Source organism: Pongo pygmaeus, chromosome 17 (genome assembly GCF_028885625.2).
Source record: "Pongo pygmaeus isolate AG05252 chromosome 17, NHGRI_mPonPyg2-v2.0_pri, whole genome shotgun sequence".
Classification (NCBI taxonomy): domain Eukaryota; kingdom Metazoa; phylum Chordata; class Mammalia; order Primates; family Hominidae; genus Pongo; species Pongo pygmaeus.
Window position 1 is genome coordinate 51,741,705 of NC_072390.2, and position 20,232 is coordinate 51,761,936.

The window sequence follows — 20,232 nt, forward strand, 5'->3', positions numbered from 1 at the left end:
GTTGGGGACCAGAGACTGGGGGGTGACCAAGGGGAGGACTTGAGGAGAGAAGGGAGGGCAGCTTAGAGAAATAGAGGGAGGGTCAGTAGGCGGAGGAAACTAGAAAGTTAAAATAAAAATCTTATACTTGCAAGCATTTATCTGGGGATGGGAGGGTGTGTTGACTATACACTTATTTCACGTGGTATCACTACTTAAAGAGCATTTCCAGAACAGCTGCCTCTTTGGGACATGCCTTCAGTTGTCTGTAATTTGTCCATTCCTTCCTTCCTTATTCACTCATTAATGCAGGAATGAATCAATATTGACTGAATATCCAACTTCCAGAACTCACTAGTCTGTTGAAGGTAGTATATCAATGGTAGCTAATAATTTTTATTTGGGGGTGGGTTCCATTTGGGTAAATAGTCAAATAGCATTCACAGCCAAGTCTGATGCTGTCACTTTGGGCTGGGCTTCCTAAGCTCACTGCCATATGTCCCTTATTCACTTTACCAAGTGAGCAAGCAAGGTGGAGAATGTTTATGTTTTACCCGCTGTAATTCAAACACTAGCCCTGCAGACCCTGTGCTATGGGGATCTGCAGCTTTGCCCAGATGACCAGCAGCAGTCCTGGAGGATGGAGGCCCTGGCAGTGCTTGCATGAGTGGGGAAGCTCTAGTATGTCTTGTGTTTTTCTCTACCAGTGCTTAGCGTGAGGGACGGGGGTGTAATCCTGCTCAGAACAGGAAAAAGGTCAGATCTTTAGAAAAACACAGAGGGAGATGGGAGCATTAAATGAAAAGTCTCAATAAACATTACTTTTTCATACTAGCATCACAGCGATAGGAGGATAGAAGGAGGAGAAGAAAGAGAAAAGAGAGAGAAGCTGTGACTACAAAGCTTTGGAGGAAGAGCTGGAAGGACTTTGAAAGTGCTGCTGGGAACAGGTGCAGTTGCCCTGGGGAGGTACTGGAGAGGAGCCTGGGGCTCCCACCAGGAGCCAGTTCCACCCCAGGATAAGGCCGTGGTGAGGCTATGAAGGCCAAGTTCCCCAGGGGCTGCCACAGCAAGGTTACAGATGCCCAACAGGCCAGAGCCAGCTGGCAGACATCAATGCAGCATGGAAAACATTAAGGGGAAATGGAGGCATTTAGCAATGAAATGACTTGATACCTGGGATTTTTGTCAAACTAACTGTGAGTTGAGGTATATGCTGAAGCTAGGTGGTGAGTACATGGGGATTCCTTATGCAAGTGTCTCTATTCTTGTTTATTGTGCTTGAAATAAAAAGTTTCTAATAATAAGCAAAAGGTCTTTTACAAATAGGGGTGTTATGAAGAAGCCACACACTGCAGATAGGATAACAGCAAAGGAATAAAAGCCATAGAATAGAAGCAGAAATTAACAAGAATTTTGTCTTGGGTTCTCTTAACTAACATTGCAAATCAGGAGTTCTTAACCAGGGAGTGATGGATGAGTTGCCGGGATCCCTGAGCTCTCCATAATCATGTGAAAAGTGATCTAATAGTTTCCAGCAAGTTTTCAAGGAATCTCTTTTCCCCAGAGGTTAATAAATTGTATTCTCTCTTAAGTGTGCTATGCATGTATCAGTCACTTGGTGAGTGGTTTTTACATTGAAGTTTTCTTTTATAGAACTGGAATGTTCATATCTGGCTCCAGTGTTGTCAGCTCCCCTCTCAGTCAGCCATACCCGGAAGAGGGCGACATTGTCTGGCTGGCTTCACAGCCCATCTCTCTGGTGACAGCTCCCAGGGTGCCTACAGCCCTTAGCCACAACACCTTAAGTGGAGGTAGGGGAGGGCTATGTCTCAGAGACAAGGGTACACAGTGGGGAGGTGGACACAAACAGGAGAGGTCTGGGGAGGTCACTTGGGGATCTTCGGGAGGCTTCCTGGGGTCTGAAAGAGTAAGAGGGGGCGCTGGGGGTTGAGGTTGTCCTCTTTCAGCTGCAGGTATGCAACAGAAATCACCGTGTTGACTAGTCTGAGGCTCAAAACCTAAAGACACCTCCCCACTCCCCAGAGAATTTCTTAGAAAACACCTTCCATTCTTCTCAGGGCAGAATAATACCCAGTCTGACATCCAGCCCCTTGAAGCTAATTCTTCCAAGAAGTGCAGCTCCCTAGAATGGACACAGCAGGCTGTCACTTGGACTTGCAGCCCTGTTGAGCAGCAAAGAGGGGTTAGTTTAGGGGACATTCGGGGTCTCCTCAGTCCCTCTCTCTTGGAACCATGTCCACATTTAGGTCAAGGCTGGAAGGCCTTCCCTTATTTGCTGATACATGAAGATCTTTCTCTCCAGCCTAATGCATCACAGGCCAGCATCAGAAGCACAGACTTGGCCCCTGGCCCTGAGAAGAGAGATGGGAGGAGAGGATGGAGGATGGGGTCCAGGCACTGCTCTGTAGCTGGGGCTCTGAGCTCTACTCTCCATACCCTCCTTCAGAGGAGACAGGTGGGGACCGAAGCCATTTCCCCATCTCCCACAGTGGGGCACAGGCTGACAGACAGTCAATGACCCTTGTTTCCAGGGGCTTGTCTTCTCTCCTCCATGAATCTGAAGCCTTGCAGCTTCCCTGCCCCTCACTTGGCAGCCCTCCTGTCTCAGCAGTGGAGAGAAGTGGGGGCCCTGGGAAAGAGTCGCCCGTTCCTAGACCAGACTGCAGGGCTGAGGGCAGGGGAAGGGAAGGAGGTGGGAGAGTGAAGATTGAGAAGAAGGTCTGTCCCAGGCCAGGACTGGGTGAAGGCATGCGGCTGGTGTGCAGCTGTCTGGGCTCTCCTCTCCAGAGGCCTGCCGCCCCTCTCCAAGTCCTGCGTGGTGTCCTTCCTCCTTCGGAATGCTCTTCCCTCCCATCCTGGCATTCAGGGTCTGGACACCTCTCTCCAGCTCATATCTAAGTGTAGGACAGGCAGCATGCCAGGAAACCCCCCAGGGGAGGGGCCCTACTCTTCTTTCTGCACCCCTGCCCCCACCAGGACCCTGACTGAGGGCCCAGAATCCTGTTTTCTCCATCCCTGCAAACTGCCAAAGCAGCAGGAGGTGTGGGGCCAAGAGCAAGATGCTTGCTGGTAAATTTGGAGTTACATCCTCATCCTTCTTCCTTTATTGTGGACTCTTCCCTCCACTGCCTCCTTCCCTAAGGTGTCACGTAACTTCCCCCCAACCCAACATTTGCTCGGCCTTCAGGTTGGGTGGCCTTGGTGGCCTCCTTTCTGTCCTGCTTGGACACTGTGGCCACCTCTGCCAGGAACCCAGAAGAATGAATTTGCAATGGGGACTTTCAGAGACACACACCAGTCCAGAGAGATTCTTCCTAGAGTGGAACAGGACCTCCTTTTATTGTTCCCATCACCTCCCAGAAAGAGCCTCACATGCTGAGGCTCAGAACGAGGGCCTGTGTCGCAGATTCCATAAAGAGGACCAAAGCTACTTCCAGTGGGCAAGCCTTGGGGCTGTGAGGCACAGCTGGCCAGAGTCCGAGAGGCACAGACCAATGAAGAAATCTTTTTTTAAACTGTGCTTTATTTAGGGCTAAGCTGGAGAAAGCGTCATCCAATAGTTACAGAAGGTTACAAGGAGTTTTAGGGAGTTGAGTGTGAAAAGAGCAGTTGTACTGAACTGCAGCTGTTTTCTTTTTTTTTCTTTTTTTTTCTTTTTTTTTTTTTTTTTTTTACATCTGGACATCCTAAAAGGAGGAGTCAAGAGAAAAAAAGAAAATGAAAAACAACAACAACAACAAAATTGACAGAAAGAAAGGAAAGGCAGGAGGCCCTAGAGGTACTGGAAATTTGTTCTTCTAAAGGGAAACAATGGTAGGTCTGAGAACCCCCGGCCTCCAGATGACCTGGACATCAATGAGAAGGAATCAAGGCAGAATGCCAAAGCAATCTTCCCAAGGGTGCAAATAAATTATAATAAATATGTTATACTTTAAAATATATGTGTTCTTAAATAATTCAGTGTTTTTTCTGATTCTGAGTTTTTTAAGCAATGTCTTTAACTGCTCTAAAGTCATTTACCAAAGATAAATATCGTGCTTTCATTAAATAGTTTTCCTTGTTTTTTTCTCTATCATTACAATTAAAAGTCCTACAAAATATGCAAATTTATTTACAGAAAAACAGAGCCGGCATCATTTTAAACATCCCTGTTTTTCAAAATTCCTTGTAAACAGTTTCAGAAATTCTTCAAAGATTGTTTATTTTTCTCTCTCTTTTTTAAGGTTTTGTGTGTGTGTGTGTTGTCTAGTTGTTTTAAGATGAAAGTTCCCAGTTCTCCCTTGCCCGGAAAGTCTCTGGAGCAAGCGTGGAAGGCGAGTGAAGCGGAAGGTGAGTGAAGCGCGCGCAGCTCCCAGAGGGAAGCGAGAGGCGAAGACGACGGCGGCGGCGGCGGCGACCCGGGCGACGCGACCGTTCCCGGCCCACGGCGTGGCCTCCACCGGCGTTGGGCAGCCAGGCGCCCGCAGGTGTAGGGCGAGTTCGGACTGGCCCTTGGGGACAACGGCATCCGACAGCACTCGCGGGGAGAAGGGATTGATGCTCTGTCTAAACTCTACAAAAGTACAGTCCTACAACATCTGGGATTTTAGCAGTAATGCTAACTTCTATAGATTTTTTTTTTCCTTTTTTATTTTTTTTTATTTTTTGCTTTCCTCTAATTTTTCTTCTATTATATAGGTATTTTAAACTTTTCCTTTTTAAAATTCTGTACAACTATTATGATTTTAAGAGGGGGAAGAGTTAGAAGCATTTACAGACTTTTCACAACAATGACCTTGCTTGGTAAGTCCCATTTGTTCCCCTCCTTGTTTTCTCACACTTCACGGGTGAGTTTTAATATTTGTGTTGCTTTCCCCAAATATCCACCAATTTGTTCAGCTTTTAACAGCTCCATCCAGACATAGAATACAGAAAACCATAGGAAAGTGTCATAGACTTGGATGAGGGTCATCAAAGCGCCTCTCAAAGTATCAAAGAACTATTATCTTGCTGTTTTAAAAGCATTGAAGCATTATTTTTCCTTTTTTGTTGTTTTTTTGTTGTTTTTTGGTTTTTTTTATTTTTTATTACATTTTTTCATAGAATCGCTCTAAGCTGTTTCAAGAACAGCCATGAGGCAGGAAGGAGGAGGTCCTCCATTCCCCCTCTATTTGACATAGAGCTACACATCTGCAATAAAAAGTTTGGTCCTTTGGTCCCTAAATAGCTAAAGGAATGACAGATAGAGATGCTCAGTGGCGGCCTCTCAGCCACCCCTTGGGGACAAGGCCCCACGCACCACTTGCCCCAGCCTGCCTCAGGCGCCCGTGGGCTGGAAAAGCCCCGGGATCGGTAAGCAGCGTCTCCTCCTAGTTCCCAGCCCTTCAGCCTCCCCGTCTGGTCTCATGATATTTTGTTTTAAAGTTGCCTTTTGTGTGTTTTTTTTTCTCATTTTTCTTCATCTTCTTCTTCTTTATGTCATATATATTTTTCCCCCAAACACGTGCCCTCTGAACTCCATAGACGCTATACTTTCCTTGAAGAAATGTTACAGTCACACAGACAGTGTCTGGAGTCTTCAGCTTGATTGATATTGGCTGATATGTCAAAGGTGTCATCCAACAGTTCTCATTTATAAATATATATAGAGAGAGGTTTGTTTTTTAATGTAGCCCGTTCAGCATCCTGCCCTAAAATGAAGAAAATCAGGGCTGATTAAGCCAAGAGGGAAAACACAAACAGCATCCAAACACCAATAGGAACCTGCCTCAGGGGCTAGGATGGGAGCTCTAGGGGATGGTGGGAGGGAAGGAAGAGAGACCAGTATGAGAATTAGTCATGATCATGATACATTAAAAAGAAATATACTCTTCTATTCAGAGTAGAAACCACTGGGAGGTCTAGTGGTGATGGTTGTAGCTGAGGTTTCGTTGTTGGGAGAAGGTTCTTGATTTGGGTTACTTTAGCATTCTGGATTGGGGGTAGCTACATCTAAGGGGAGAATTTGGGACTACGGGATATGAATTCATAATTAAACTTGTCTCTGAGGGATCTAGCCCAGATACAATATGTATACAGAAGCCTAGCAAACAAGACAGGAAAAATCTAGCAGCCCAGCCCACTCCTCCCAGCTCAAGGGAAAGAAGGAAGACACATCCGTGACTCAAATTTTGTAGAATCCTTGCCCAGCGTCCAGCCAACCACTTCTTTCCCGGGGTCAGTAACTATTTGCGAGGCTGTGTATATATATGTATATCTGGATATATGTGTAGAATATATTCACCTGCACATATGTGGATATACATGGATATGTGTGTATGTATATGCATATATACACACATACACACACATAATACTTTTCTCATACATGCCAGGGAATTTAGAGGAATTCAGAACTTCAAGGGAGTGGATGGGAAAACCTAAAAAAAGGTCAGAAGAGATTTAATTATCAAACTTAAATAAATTAACTCAGACAGTGCTTGATTTTGTTTTGAATGGTGGCTTTTTGGTGTTTTGTTTTGCTTTAAAAAAAAATCATGATCTGACTAGAATCAGAAGGCGAATGCTTAATCATTGTGAATTAACAAATGAGACTCATCTCCATTCTAGCAAGCAGCTTCCACTTATACATGGGGGTGACTGGTTACATCAAGAAAGTTAGAACTGCAAAGCCCCCACTTGAGGGGACAACGTCATGCGTATATCAATCCATGCTGGCAGGTTTTTCACACTGTTGATTCAACAAACAGCAAACCGTACACAGCAGTCTAAACAATTACAACACCAAATAAAATAATAATAAAATTAAAAAACACTTGTCAAGGACCCTTTTTCAGTTGTAAACAAAAAGGTGCATTTTGCTTTTGTTAGTACTGTTTCTTCCAAACCAACCAAAAAAACCCTCCCGAGCCCCCAGTCCCCAGCCTCCCCTCCCCACATTTAATTTAGCAGAAGTGGTTACAATACAAACCTTACAATTGTTACCGGGCTCTCTTGCAGAGGCCTCTGGCTTTGTACTCTAGTTTTTTGGTTTAGAATTTTTTTTATCATTCTGTTACTGTAGATATTTTGTTTTTGTTTTTTGTTTTTGTTTTTTTTTTTTTCCCTTTGAAGTGAGATTGAAAATAGCCTAACTGGAAAAAGACCAGACCTAGGAAAGTGTCAATTGAAAAAGGCCCCCAAATTTCTAGAAAAAAATAAAATCACAATATTTTCAAGTGCAAGTAAATCAACCACGCATAGATATTTTTAAGATGTTTTCCTTATTTTTAAGAAAAAAATAATGGTTTGCACAGGTAAATGATCCCATGTTTGATAATTCAGGAATTCATCTTTATTTTGACTATTTTTTGTTCTTTTGTTTTGTTTTTTTCTCTATGTGACATCTAGAGAAGCATAAAAAAACGCTGAACAAGAAAAACCAAACAACAGAAAGTAAAACCACTGCAAGCACCAAGAACGAAACGAAAATGAGCACAGCAAAAAAGATTGTGGCAGCACAAAAGTCAAGAAAATGCACGTGTGATCATGACTGGCCAATCATCAACTGATACAACATCCAAGAAAAACGCTCCAATCACAGCACCTCCACGAAACTTGACGGCAATTGTCATGCAACCGATTCTTAGCCTTGTTACATGACGCCATCATGTCACACTGTGAACTTTGAGTTGATTTGAACTTACGGATGGGGGACTTTTCTCCACTCTCATGTGATTACGTGAACTTTATTCCTAGCTCAGCGCGAGACTGTGGTGGATTTGACTGGCCCTGGTTGGGTTGTTGGAATTTGATTGAATGACAAAAGAAGAAAAGATTTATATATATATTTATATATGTAGAGAGAGAGAGAGAGAGGACAAGAGAGTGTGGGTGGGGGAAGGAAGAGGTAGGGCAGGGCAGGTGGGGTTGGGGAGTGTGGGAGGGCAGGGAGGGCTGGGATTCGGGTTAAGGAGGGCAAGGAAGAAGTTAAAACAAAATTAAAAAGAAAATATATTTATACAGCACCAGACCACAGCATCAATCTAGAAGCTCTGATGAGAGAACAGCAGTCAAATCATAAGAGAACTGAAAAGAACTCAAAGGATGGAGGAAGCCAGCAGACAAACATGGGCACATCAACACACACACACGCACACACACACACGCACACACATACACACATACACACACACGGTTGTTTATGCAGACACATGATACACTGTGAACGGAAGCAGAACCTCACACAGGGCCACTAAGGGCATCCATCATGCGTTGGGGAGGGGGGCATGGGCGGTTTGGCAAGGAGGCCAGAAAAAAATAAAACAGCCCCTCAAACCACTTTGGCCAGCAAGCAATCTCAGGGAGCAGGCGCTCTGGTTTTCATCACCCTTGATTCTTTCTCTCCCCCAGGGGTGGCGCTCCCCCCATCCTCAGCTTTCTGTGACTGCAGCCTGTGGGACAGCAGGGGATGTCTGTCAAGGTGGCCCTGGTCAGCTGGGTAGGTCAGAGGCTTGCTATGGTAACTGCTGTGTCCACGGGGTCCATCTACAAAACGCTTTGCTGCCATAGTACCACCCAGGCTGGCAGCAGCTCAGCCCTCCCACCCTGTGGACCCACCCTGGCCACCATCCTAGAGAAGGCTGCAAGGGCACCCACTGTGGAGGTTATGGCCCTCCCCCGCTTCAGCTCCACCTCAAATTACTTTCCTGAGAACCTGAGCAGGGTTCATTTTGAGATTCAGGGTAAAATTCATCAGTGTTCTTGGAATTCTAGAAACATGCCTTGGCACTACTGAGTTCATCTTGCATTTGCCTTACCCTCTTTCTTTGCTCACACTCTTTGCCTTGCTCCCAAGTGGCCTGTGTAACCAAACTGAGGCTGCATCTAGGCACATGAAGCCCTTCGAAGGTTCTGCAGCCCTGACCCATAAAAGCGCCACATGGAAGGCTGGAGGGTGCCCTGCAGGGGGCACAGAGGCGAGCGCCTCCAGCCTCTGCTGCTCCCACTCTTGCTCTGCTGACTTCCCCTGCTCCTTACCCCATCCTCTTTTCCCACCCCCTCACCCCACACCCCTCCATGAACAGCTTTCCAGCCTGGCCCACCGCAAGGCCCCAACCTTCGGCTTTCTTTCCTGGTGGAGCCCTAAGTGTTTGAGAATGAGTTCTTTTCCCTATCAGGAATCATCAGATGATTCAACTTTCGGTTGACTTCTCCACCCCTCACCACTTCATAGTCCTCTGCTGCACCTGGGATTTGGGGTCCCTAGCTCCATCCCTCCCCATAGTTATCTTGAGCTTGCACTGGATGCCCTGCTCCCCTGTGGCACTCAGGCCTGGGCCAAGGCCTGTGTGCCAGGTTGATCTGCAGGCTTTCCAGTCCACAGGCTTCTACATACAGTGGACTTTCACTCTTAGCTTTATGCTTTCCTTCAGGGAGGGAGGAAGGGAGGCCTGGGATCTTAAAATATCACTGTGGATGAGGAGCAAAGAAGCTGAGCCCAAGCCCGGCCTCCAGCTCAGCCTTCACAGAAGCACCCCAGACTCCTCCTCTGCAGACCCCAGCCTGCCTGCCCACCAGGGCTGGGTTCTTTGTTCTTCCAACATTGGATCTCCTTCCCCCAGATCAGGGACCATCCCATGCCCACCAAGTCCTGAAATGCCACTTCCAACTCCTGCCAGAAGCCCTTAGACCCACCCAGGATGGCCAATGGGAGGTCCCATTGGCACAGGAGAAGAGGCCTAAGGAACTAAGGAGGGTATTGCCATCAGATGGGGGCTGTGGCAACTGCAACTCAGGGACTCTCTGGGACTCTCCTCTTTCTCCCTCCATTCCAGCCCTGAGCCCCTCATGGGCGTTTACTCCTTCCCACTCTGCCTGCTCCTCTCCCAGCTTTAGAGTGCAACTGCTTGTCAGGGCCAGGCACTGTCCTGTGTACTGCAGCACAAACCTGAATAGCACACAGCCCCTGTCCCTAAAGCTCAATCTAGGGAACTTCCTCACACACACCCTCATCTCTCACACATGCGTGGCCCTAGACACATAACACACCCTCACACTCAGTCCCTGAGGAGCCCCCAAGACTCCACGGGCTCAGCTGGCTACTGTCTTCATTAGGAAGCAGCTCCTCTTCTGCCTGCAGGGTGACCCTTTCCCAACCACTCTCGGGGTGGAGGCTCACAGAGCACAGCCCTAGGTGTGGCAGTGGGATCACTGACCGGCATGGTAAAGTCCAACTCACCGAGCTGGGTGAGGAAATTATGGCCAGGCTGAACCAATTCAGATCTCAGGTCCTAAAATCAGCTGGACTCAAGCAAAGGACGGCCAGGCCGAAAGCCACAGCCTGGCCCTCTATAGGTCAGACCCAAAGCACCTGTGCCTGCAAAGCCTGGACCCGACACTCTCCAAAAGCATACTCAGAGCCAGAGTCACAGGACTCACTGGGGTCAGGACAAGATGCTTGGTGCACTCTCCAGCCATAGAACTGGAGTGCTAGGAGTCTGAGAACCTGGCCTGCTGCTGGAGCCCAGTGTGTCTGGTAAGCGGTGGCAGAACAAGGGGCTCAGAGGCCAATCTCTGAGCTGGGCGGGGCCAGGCTTGGTGTGTTCTGCCCGCTGGCTGTGGACCTGGCCACATGCAGGTTTTTGCCTACTCTTACTGCCTTTGCTTCCTTCCTTATTTAGTTTCCTGGCAAAGATTGCTTAGAGAAACTCCAGTCTTAGCACAAGACAACAAACCCAAGCCGCCAGAGGGGTAGGGCAGCGGGGAAGCAGAAAACCAGCCAGGAAGGAGAGTCACTGACTCCAACCCTGATCCCACCCCACTCAGGACCTTCCTTCATGGAACCAAAGCCCAACTGTACTGCCCACAGCTGCCCTGCCTAGGCCCCTCTCCCTCCCCCAGGTCTGCCCCCACTCCCTTCTGACTTGGCCTTAGAAAGCCTGCACTACCATGGGGCAGCTGCCCTAGCCCTGAGGTCTCCCTTCCACCTCCCACTTTGCTCCCAGCTATGGCTGGTCCCTCGGCCCCTGTTCAGGCTTCCTGCCCTTCTGAGCACCTGGGGCTGCAGCTCAGGCCTCAGCACGAATGAATACCCTTTACTGGCCTGTGATACCCGGCAGTATTTTAGCTGCTTTTTTGTGGCTTTTCCTCCCTTGCTGGCAGTCCGAGGGCAGCCACTTCTCATTGCAGTCCCCAAGGCTACCTTGAGAACCTCCCTATCTCTTCTTAGCAACCTCCTTCTATTAGAGCTTCCAACAGTCTTGGGCTGGGAAGCCTGACAGCACCATTTGTTAAAATACTGTCTAAATGAAAATTAAATGTCAACTTTACTGTAGGAGTTATGTCACATAGTAGTTTTTTAAAGGACTGCTTAGTAGAAAGGAGGTGGTTAGATGGCTGACCCCAGAAAAGTGACATGTCATATGTGCTCCCTCAGGACATTCAGGGTACTCTGGGGTGATAGGTTGGGGTGAGGGTAGTGTGGGGCTTCTCATTCTCCTCACTTGAAGGGGAGTAGGCTCCCTGGCTTCAAAGCTTGGCTCTGCGACTCACTAGCTGATGGGCAAGCTACTTAATCTCTCTGTGCCCCATCTGTGAAATGGAAATACTAACAGTACCTACTTTATAGGTAGTTGTAGCTATGTAGTTAACATCTCCTAATTGTTACTTCTCAGAGCAGTGCCTGGTGCATGGTAAGCACTGTGTAAAGGTCTAGGGTTCTGATCTTTCTGCCCTTTGCATGCCCTGGTGGAAGAATCCACTCTGTTTTAAACCACTCCTCCCAAGCCCCCACCCCAACTCTGAATGCCAGCTGGTTCAACCCTGTGGGCACTTCTGACCTTATATCCCAAACAATAAACCTGCCTTCTACCTCCTTCATCTGGGAATTCTTCTAACCTAGAGGTTTTATCCTGGCTTGAGCCAAGGAGGCTAAGACAAGCTACTTTCAGGGGTGCCCCTTGGAATCTTGGGGCATGACCCTGCCTGATTCATATCCCCCTACCCCCAAATCTTCTAGTTGACTCTTAACACCTTAGTCTCATTAATGAGAAAAAAGAAGCCCAAAGAGTTGTAACCCAGGTCACACCTTAATGGCAGAGCTATGCTGATTTAAGAAAAAGTGTCCTATATACAGAAAAAGCTGCTTTCACGAAACCGTCCCTCCATTCCTATGGAAATAACCCCATCTGCAAGCTGCCTCCTGGTGTCTGTGTGTGCGCAGAGCCAGAAGCTCCTTGAGGGCAGGGATGGTGACTCATTCATCCTTGCATCCCCCGCACTGAGCCCAGTGCCTGGCACAAGAAGGTGCCCAAACTCTGAATAACATGTGTGTTTGCATCTGGACACAAGCCAGAAATGGGCAAGGATGGGAAACAAGCCAGAAATGGGCAAGGATGGGAAACCAGGAGGCAGGAAAGACGGGTTTTGCTTCTCCAGGATTGCAGAGAGTGGAGACACAAGCACTCCCCCAGAGAGAAGGCCCCTGCTCTCTGAGGGTGACAGTTGCTACTTCTGGGTGGAGGAAGGGTGTTCTGTTGGTATCTGTACCCTAGCACTGGGTGGAAGATTTGAGGGGAGACTGAGAAGCTGGAGACCTCCCTCCCAAACTCTGGACTCTGAAACTCAACTTAAATGTGTAGTTCTCATATACCTAATCTTTCTCCCAATCCCTCTGTTCTTCCAGTGACTTGGGCCAAAAGCCTGGGACTCATCCTTGGCTCCTCTTTCAAAATAAATCTAGAAATTAATTCCTTCACTTCTCATCAACTGCTGTGACACTGGACTGAGTGGTCAGTGCAGTAGACCTATGCTTTGGCCCCCTGCAAGCTATTATCAACACAGAAGCCAGGGTGACCCCACTGAAATGCAAGTTACCCATCACTCTCCTATTCAGAACTCTCCAATGCTCTCTCCATCTCCCATTTCAGAGAAGAGACCAAAGTCCACGCAATGGCCTTCAAGGCCCCACATCAGGTGGCCCTCCTCACTCTCCCAGCAACCCAGTCCCTTGCTGTTCCTATCCCACTCTGCAGCCCCACCTTGCAGCCTCCATACTGACTGTTCCCTCAGAGGCGGGGGCATGGCTGCTCCCCTCACCTTCTATGCTCCAATTCACTTCCTCAATGAGATCTACACTGACCATGTGGTTTAACTGTAGCCAGCAATCTCGACATACTAGATCATATTCTTTGATCACATGTCATTGTTTATTGTCTGTCTCCACCTTCTCAGTCTTGCTCACTGCTGAACCCCAAGTACCTAACACAGTAGCTGGCACACAATACTGCTGAATAAATGGAGGAACATGGGCAGGGAGGGGCGGTCAGAGGGCAGCAGGGTGCTGAGTTGGAAAGGCCCGAAAGGAGCCTTCACCTCTGCTCTGTGAAGAAGCCGAGGCTGCAAGAGCCACAGCACTAGGGAAAACCATTCTGAAGGTTGACTTTTGATGTCCTGGGGAATCTCCCCCCATTCTTTCTACAGGAAGTACCTTGCTCAGGGGAACACGTGGGCTGGAAGAGGCGTGGCTGACTGTGTCTTCGGCTCCCAGGCAGGACCCAGCGCAGCAGAAAAGGTAACAACTTCCACTTATCATGACCCATGTGGGGCAGGCAGGGCCCAGGATCTCAGTGCTGTACCGTCACCCTCCTCAGCTTTCGTCCCATCCTGCTTTGTTTCTTAGTAAAGTTCCCTTTGAAAGATCCTGTCCTTCCTCTCTTCACTGAGCTATGGGGAAAGACAGGGGTGCAGGGGCAAGTGTCTAAAGTCTACCAGCCCCCTCCTGGGAGAACTGGGGAGGAGAGAGCCGGGGGTCTGGAAGCAGGCCCCGCGGGCGGCTGCAGCTCTCCTGGGTAGAGCCTGTTCTGCTCCCAACCTCTCTCAGCCTGAGCTTGCCACCTGTTCACCCCAGGGTTCTCTGGCCAACAGGACTGCCACTGTAGACACGGAGGCGCAGGCCCAGGGCTCGCCTCACCCGCCCGGACTGGCTCCCTCACTCCTGCCCCTGGTGACCCTGCCACAGGGAGATGGCCAGGCCCATTTCTGCCGGGGTGACGGCAGCTCTGCGCCTGGCCCGAGGCGCAGGGCGAGGAGCAGGTTGAGCCGGGCGCAGCGGGTCCAAGGCACCAGTGAGGGTCCGGCCCACGGAGGCCGGAGGAGGCGGCGGGTCCGTCTGGTTCCCTCCCAACCCCCGTCCCCGCGCCCCGGCCGCCCCCGGTTACCTGTGCGAGTCCTGGTCTCCCCCGGGGGACGCTCCCGCCGGCGCTCAGTACGGGCGATTGGCGTCTTTGGGCCGCTTCAGTTGCACCTTGAGCCTCTTCATGCCGATCTGGAAGCCGTTCATGGCCTGGATGGCGGTCTGCGCGCTGGCCGGGTTGTCGAAGCTCACGAAGCCTGGCGAGACACGAGGGACGAGGGCCTGGGTTTCCACGGGGCCGCCCGGGGCGCTGCCGGCGGGGAGGGGTCGGGGGACGGGGGGCGGGGCGGGCCTGAGGCTCTTCCCCTCGGGCCCCGCCCCCGGCCCCGCCCCGGTGCCCGCCCCCCTCCAGCCCGCGCGCGCGTGCTAGGCCCCTCCCGGGGCGGGCGCTGGCGGGGACCCGGCTCGCTGACCTGCGCCTAGTCTCTGGCCGCGTCACTCGCCCGGCGCCCGCTCCCCAAGTGGGGCCCGCGGCCGGGCGGCGCTCGGAGAGGCGCCCGCCCCCCACCCCCGCCGGCCCCGGCACCTCAGCCCTCGCCTCGGCGGGAGAGGGCGGACACACCTGCGGGTGGAGGAGTTTATTGGACACTGTCCTCCCTGACAGGAGGGGGCCTGGCAGCGCGCGGGCACAGGGTGCCGGCCTGGGGAGAGAGACGAGTGCGAGGGGCCGGGAGGGAGGCGCCGCCGAGAAACTTCTCCACAGCCGGCCCGGCCGCCCCCCTCGCCACCGCAGGTGCCCGGCCGTCGGGGGAGGCCCAGAGGCTGAGCCCTCGCGGCCCCTCCGCCCCCACTCCCGGCCCTGCCCGCCCCGCCAGGCTCCGGGTGGGCCCTGGGCGTCACCTCGCCCCGGGCGCCGTCGGCACCGCTCTTCTCCACGCCCTGCGCCGTGGACTAAGCACGCACCAGCTGATATGTCCATAACAAGTCACAAGACCATCAGTGCAAATCAGGCCACAGCCCTCCGTGCAGAAGCGCTTCCCACGCGTTCACTCCTGTGCCCAGATGGGATGCACAACCTTGCGGCTCCCAGGCCCAACCGCGCAGGTCCCAGATGGGCACAGGTCATGTTCCCAAAATGAGGTCAGAAGTCACCTTTGGGGGGAACTCTGAATGCATCTCCTTATACAGACAACATTTTACACCAGCATTTCCCAAACTGGCCCTAATAGGTGCTCCTCGAGAAAGGGCTTGTGTGGTCAGAAGGTTTAGAGCCAGGCCCACTGGGCCAGTCCAGCATATCAACAAATAACGTCCCCTCCCTCACCGAGTTGTAGTAAATGAACCTTCATAGCTTTGTTTAGTCTAGTATTTCCTTGAATTTATTCGACTTTAGAGGCCTTTTCTCCTGTAAAAAGGACTTAGATCCTGCAAAATATATGAAAGCTTGGTGAGATACCAAGGCGTTGCTATGAACGTGCCCATTGCGTACTGGTCCCCAAATGGCCATTAGGTATAAGACAGAGATGCACAGCCACCCGGGAGTGAAGTAGAAGCGGTACCTCGGGCCTGCCTTGGGACTTCTCTCCAAGAAAGAGAGCCCTTCCTCACTCTCCCTACCTGCTGGCTCTTTTCCCTATTTCCCTCTGCCCCAGATGCTGCCTCCATCGTCTCTTTCTTTCTCTCCTCTCCTTCCTGCCTTGCTCAAGTTTGCTCCTGCAGCCGAACAAGTGCAACAATTGGTCAGAGCTGGGCCCAGAGCAACAAAACTAATCTCTGTATAAATATAGATACCAGAATAAACAGGGAGAATTTTGGCCGATCCATATGAGATTCACCTCCAGCCATATTTCCACCAGCTCCCCTCAGCCCCTCCTGGCCTGTCCCCACCTCCGCTGACCTGTATGTCTAATCACTAAAGTCAAGTCACGTCAAGTAAAAGTCAAGTCCTTAGTAAACCAGAGCAGTTTTCAAATATGTGAATTGTGTGTTGATACTGCTTTCCCCAGAATAAGGAAGGTGGCTGGACAAAAGCCTGTCCCTGCCAGGACAAGGTAGCCCGACTATGGGGGACACGCTGCCCCTCATTCTTCTCATCATCCACCTGAGCTCAAAGAAGGGAGGGGAAAGAAGATAAAAAGGGCTGGAGGAGCTGTCTAGGGCACAGGTGTAGCGGCAGGCAGAACCACTGTGTGGGGAGGGCAGAGAGAAGTTCTGGAGGAGGGCAGAAGCCCAGCCTTCCTGGAAGACTTTAGAGGTCCCTGGAAGCCCGAGAGTTGAGAAAGAGTCCAGGGTCAAGGGAATTTTTCTTCCCTTGAACTGTTATTAACTGGCTAGCAGTCTGAGCAGGGTCCCTCCCCTGCAGTCTGGAGGCCCCTGTGGCAGGGCTCTGGGCACTGTCTCCCAAGTTCATGGTTCCAGGACTGTCTTCCTTCTTTCAGAGCTACCTCTCCTGCCCTCCTCCTACCCTCAGAAGGTTTCTGCTCCCAGGCCCTGTGGGAAGGCCCGCAGATAGAATCCCCCTATGGTATTCCCCCAGCCCTCCTTCCAACATAGGAATATTTGTGCTAGACATGCCCTCATGAAGGTATCTGGAAGATTCTGCTCATAAACTTACACGTGTGCTTATCAAGAGTGAATGTGGCCTTTGAGGAGTTCACTTTAACATAGGGCCACTTTTATAGCAAAAATAGCGCTTTAAGAACAAAGGGGACCTAGCACTTCCTGAGGGTCTGCCCTGGGTAAGCTCCCTCACAGCATCCCTGGGGCGATGATTAAAATCCCCTTTTCACAAAGGAAGAGAGTGAGGCTCACAGGGCTAAATGACTTGTCTATGAGAGAATGCTGAAGTTAGGTATCACTTTATTTTATTTTTGTTTATTTATTTATTTTGTTTATTTATTTATTTTGTTATTTATTTTTGAGACGGAGTATTGCTATGTCGCCAGGCTGGAGTGCAGTGGTGTGATCTCGGCTAACAGCAACCTCCCTTCCCGGGTTCAAGCAGTTCTCCTGCCTCCACCTCCTGAGTAGGTGGGACTACAGGTGCACGCCACCACACCCAGCTAATTTTTGTATTTGTAGTAGAGATGGAGTTTCACCATGTTGGCCAGGCTGGTCTCGAACTCCTGACCTCAAGTGATCTGCCCACCTCAGCCTCCCAAAGTGCTGGGATTATAGGCATGAGCCACTGCGCCCAGCCTAGGTTTCACTTTAAAGGCCTCTGGGATATTGGCAGAAAGCTCAGCTGCCTGGTGAGAGAGAGAACCCAAGTGGCTTAACCAGGAAGAGCTGGGCTGGACCAGCATCTCAGGAGTCTGTCGTTTTTTCAGGGCTGGTATGCTTGACATCAGAAATTTGTTCAAGGAGGAGAGCTAGATTAGAGGTATACAGAGAATGTTTCTTTAAAAAGCAGGAAGAAAAAAAAAACTGTAGTCCTGTCTAATTTAAGTGGGCTAACAGCTTAAAGAGGGTAGTGCTTAGAGCAGACTGAAAGGAAATGCCTTTGGAAAGCCGGACTGCACCCACACCCAGGACGGTGCAAATGTGCCAAGCCCAGCTATGGCTGGAGACTAAACCTGTTCCAGCAGAGGCGCCCAGAGCTTCCTGGGCTCTCAGCAGCGCTCTTCTCATTTATGTAACATTTGGGACTTACTTAAAGAGCAGATGCAACTGATTTCCAGCTTGTTGTTTTTACATACATAACTGTAATTCATAAGGAGAAATACCAAAGAGTGGAGGGCTGCAACCCTGTCTTTTGCTTCTGCTTTGTTTTTCCACACCCAGAGAGAAATGAGCTGCGGGGGCAACTCCATGCCATTGAAAGACCACAAGTTTCCTGTGGCAGCTCTATAGGGGAAGGGACAATGGTGCAAAGATCTTGACTACTTTGGGGAACATGCCCCGAATCCTCAAGCCCTTCATGATTCCAGAAGGTTGGACTCCAGACTGGAAACTCCTTAACATGTGCTTCCTGATGCTGCACTCCTGTCTCCTCTCCCCTCCACCACCCTCAAGCTGTGACCTGGGTTCCCTGCAACTCAGCCTCCTACTCTCTCTTCCCAGCTCCAGAATCTGGGGGTCAGCCTGGAGATACTGAGTTTCTAGCAGACTCAGCTCTGGTTCCATATGTGGCTCTCTGGGGACCGGACTCTTCAGTCCTCATGACTTATGAAAGGGGCTGGCCCAGAAGGAAGGGCTGATGGAGAAGGATGAGGAGGTTGGAGGGCAACAGGGAGGAGTGGAGGAGAGAGGGTGATATGAAATTCCAGGAGGAGGTCTGACGCTTCCTGGATAGGGTTGCCAGACTTAGCAAATAAAAACACGGGATGCCAGTTACATTTAAGCTTCACATCAACAATAAATACTTTTTACTGTGAGTACATACTTATACTAAAAATGTATCCTTTGTCTATCTGAAATTCAAATTTAACTGGCCATCCTATATTTTATCTGACAGCCATACTTCTGGATGCTTTTGAGTTTTCCCTCTCCCATCTAACACCATGCCTTGGGCACATTTCCTGCAAACTTTATTTTTATTACTCTCAGCTCAAGGACATCCCACCGTTTCCACTGCCTACCACACCCCATGAAACACCCCCCTCTGCATAGTGGAAACCCCCCAGCACAGACACCACACCCCCGTGCCTGGTCTCCCTCTCACTGTCCTCTGGCTCGTCTCACCCCAGCCCCATGCCTTCCTCATCCAATTCTCCCCACCTGGAGTTCCCTCCCTTCCTTTTTGTGTATTTACATCCATCTGCCTTTCTTGTCGCTTCATTATTAGGTGCCTCGCAGATTTCACTGCTATAAACATAATTTTCATCTAAGCTCAGCGCTTAGGCTTCCTGAGGGCAGGGACCAGTCTCCTCTTCCTGACTCCTCAACAATGCCCAGCTCTGGTGGCCTGAGGCAGGTGAGTGGGGAGGGCAGGAGGGGAGCAAAAAGCAGGGTAGACAGAGAAGGAGTTGGGGCAGGACAGAGAGCTGGAGAGAGGAGGCGAAGGGACGGGCAGGAGAGGGGCCTGGCTAGGTGACTGCCCTGCCCAGGTGTCACGCTCTGATTTAGCCTCGGGCTCAGGCCAGGCCACTCACCATGAGAGGAGAGGGGCTACTGGGGGAATGGGTGTGGCTGGGCTCTGCCTGCTGCCCCTGCTACCCCTGTCAAGGTGGCCCCTTTCCCTTCTCAGAAGGTTGGAATTTGGCTGGAAGAGGAAACCCATTTCTTGGATTGGGAGTGGGAGATGAGGAGCCAGGTTGGGTGGGTAAGGGAAAGCCAAGAAGCAAAAGGAGTAGTGGGAGAGAGAAGGGTGCGATGAGGCTGGCAAGGGCCATGGAGCAGCTGGGGCGGGGGCAATGTGAAGGAGCAGGTTAAAAGCAGTCGGACACCGGTAGGTTGGTGCGAGCACCGCCCTGTCCTAGGTGAAGCTAATTGGTTTGTTATCTTTACCCACCAAAGCATTTACTTTGGTTAGTCGCCCGATCCACAAACACTTTCGAGGAGATGACATTACCGAAAGGGAGGAACATCTGCATCAGCTCAGCGTCCCCAAACTCCTGGGGCAGATGGTAGATGAACAGGTTACAGCCCTCGGGCCCTGCGGTGAGGGGAGGGGGTGGGCGGGGGAGGAGGGATGGCGGGGTGGGGGAAGAGAGAGACAGAGGAGAGGTGAGCGAGTTAGGCAGCACAGCAGGGAGGGGTGGGGACAAGGTTAGGAGGGGGGGTCTCATTCCAGATCCAAGGGTGCCCCGGAAGAGGCAGGGATGCTGAGCCCCGGGTCTGAGCTCCGGTCTCTGCTCTGCCCTTGGGCAAGTCACTGAACCTCTCTGTGCCTCAGTCGTCTTTTCTATAAAATGGATCCGTAGCAGAGGCTTGGAAACCCTAGGGCTCCAGAGGCGGAGTCGACCTACTGCTGTGTCTCTGGAAACCAGGTGCTGAAGATAGGGAAGTCCCGGGAGATCCGGGAGGCCTCCCTCCTGCCCTGCCCCTGCTCTGGGGGGACCAGGGCATCCCCTGGGGCAGCCGTGTCCTGTACTGGGGAGACACCCCACTTTCCCCTCTCGCAGGCCAGGCTCAGACTCTGGGATTGGGGTGCCCATCCTCCCCCTGGCCTGCAGCCTCTCTTTCTCATCTGCCCC

The 20,232-nt window shown here is 50.8% G+C and overlaps 1 protein-coding gene across 50 annotated transcripts in view; it reads right to left on the reverse strand.

Annotated features, from left to right (window-relative positions):
• Window positions 1-3,345: 3,345 nt before the first annotated feature.
• The window catches only part of CELF4 (CUGBP Elav-like family member 4), a 324,294-nt gene continuing 307,407 nt past the window's right edge, over window positions 3,346-20,232 (reverse strand). For 16 of the 50 annotated variants that reach the window (XM_063653578.1, XM_063653577.1, XM_063653575.1 and 13 more), the window contains exons 11-13: window positions 19,608-19,691; window positions 14,181-14,352; window positions 7,669-7,752 (exon numbers count right to left, since the gene is read on the reverse strand). In XM_063653578.1, coding sequence (XP_063509648.1) covers window positions 14,225-14,352; window positions 19,608-19,691 — 212 coding nt within the window. In that variant the 3' untranslated portion in view covers window positions 7,669-7,752; window positions 14,181-14,224. Of the gene's footprint in view, window positions 5,673-7,667; window positions 7,753-14,180; window positions 14,353-14,717; window positions 14,797-19,547; window positions 19,692-20,232 lie in introns of those variants that run through there. The other 34 variants (XM_063653593.1, XM_063653591.1, XM_063653588.1 and 31 more) reach the window with 5 other exon arrangements.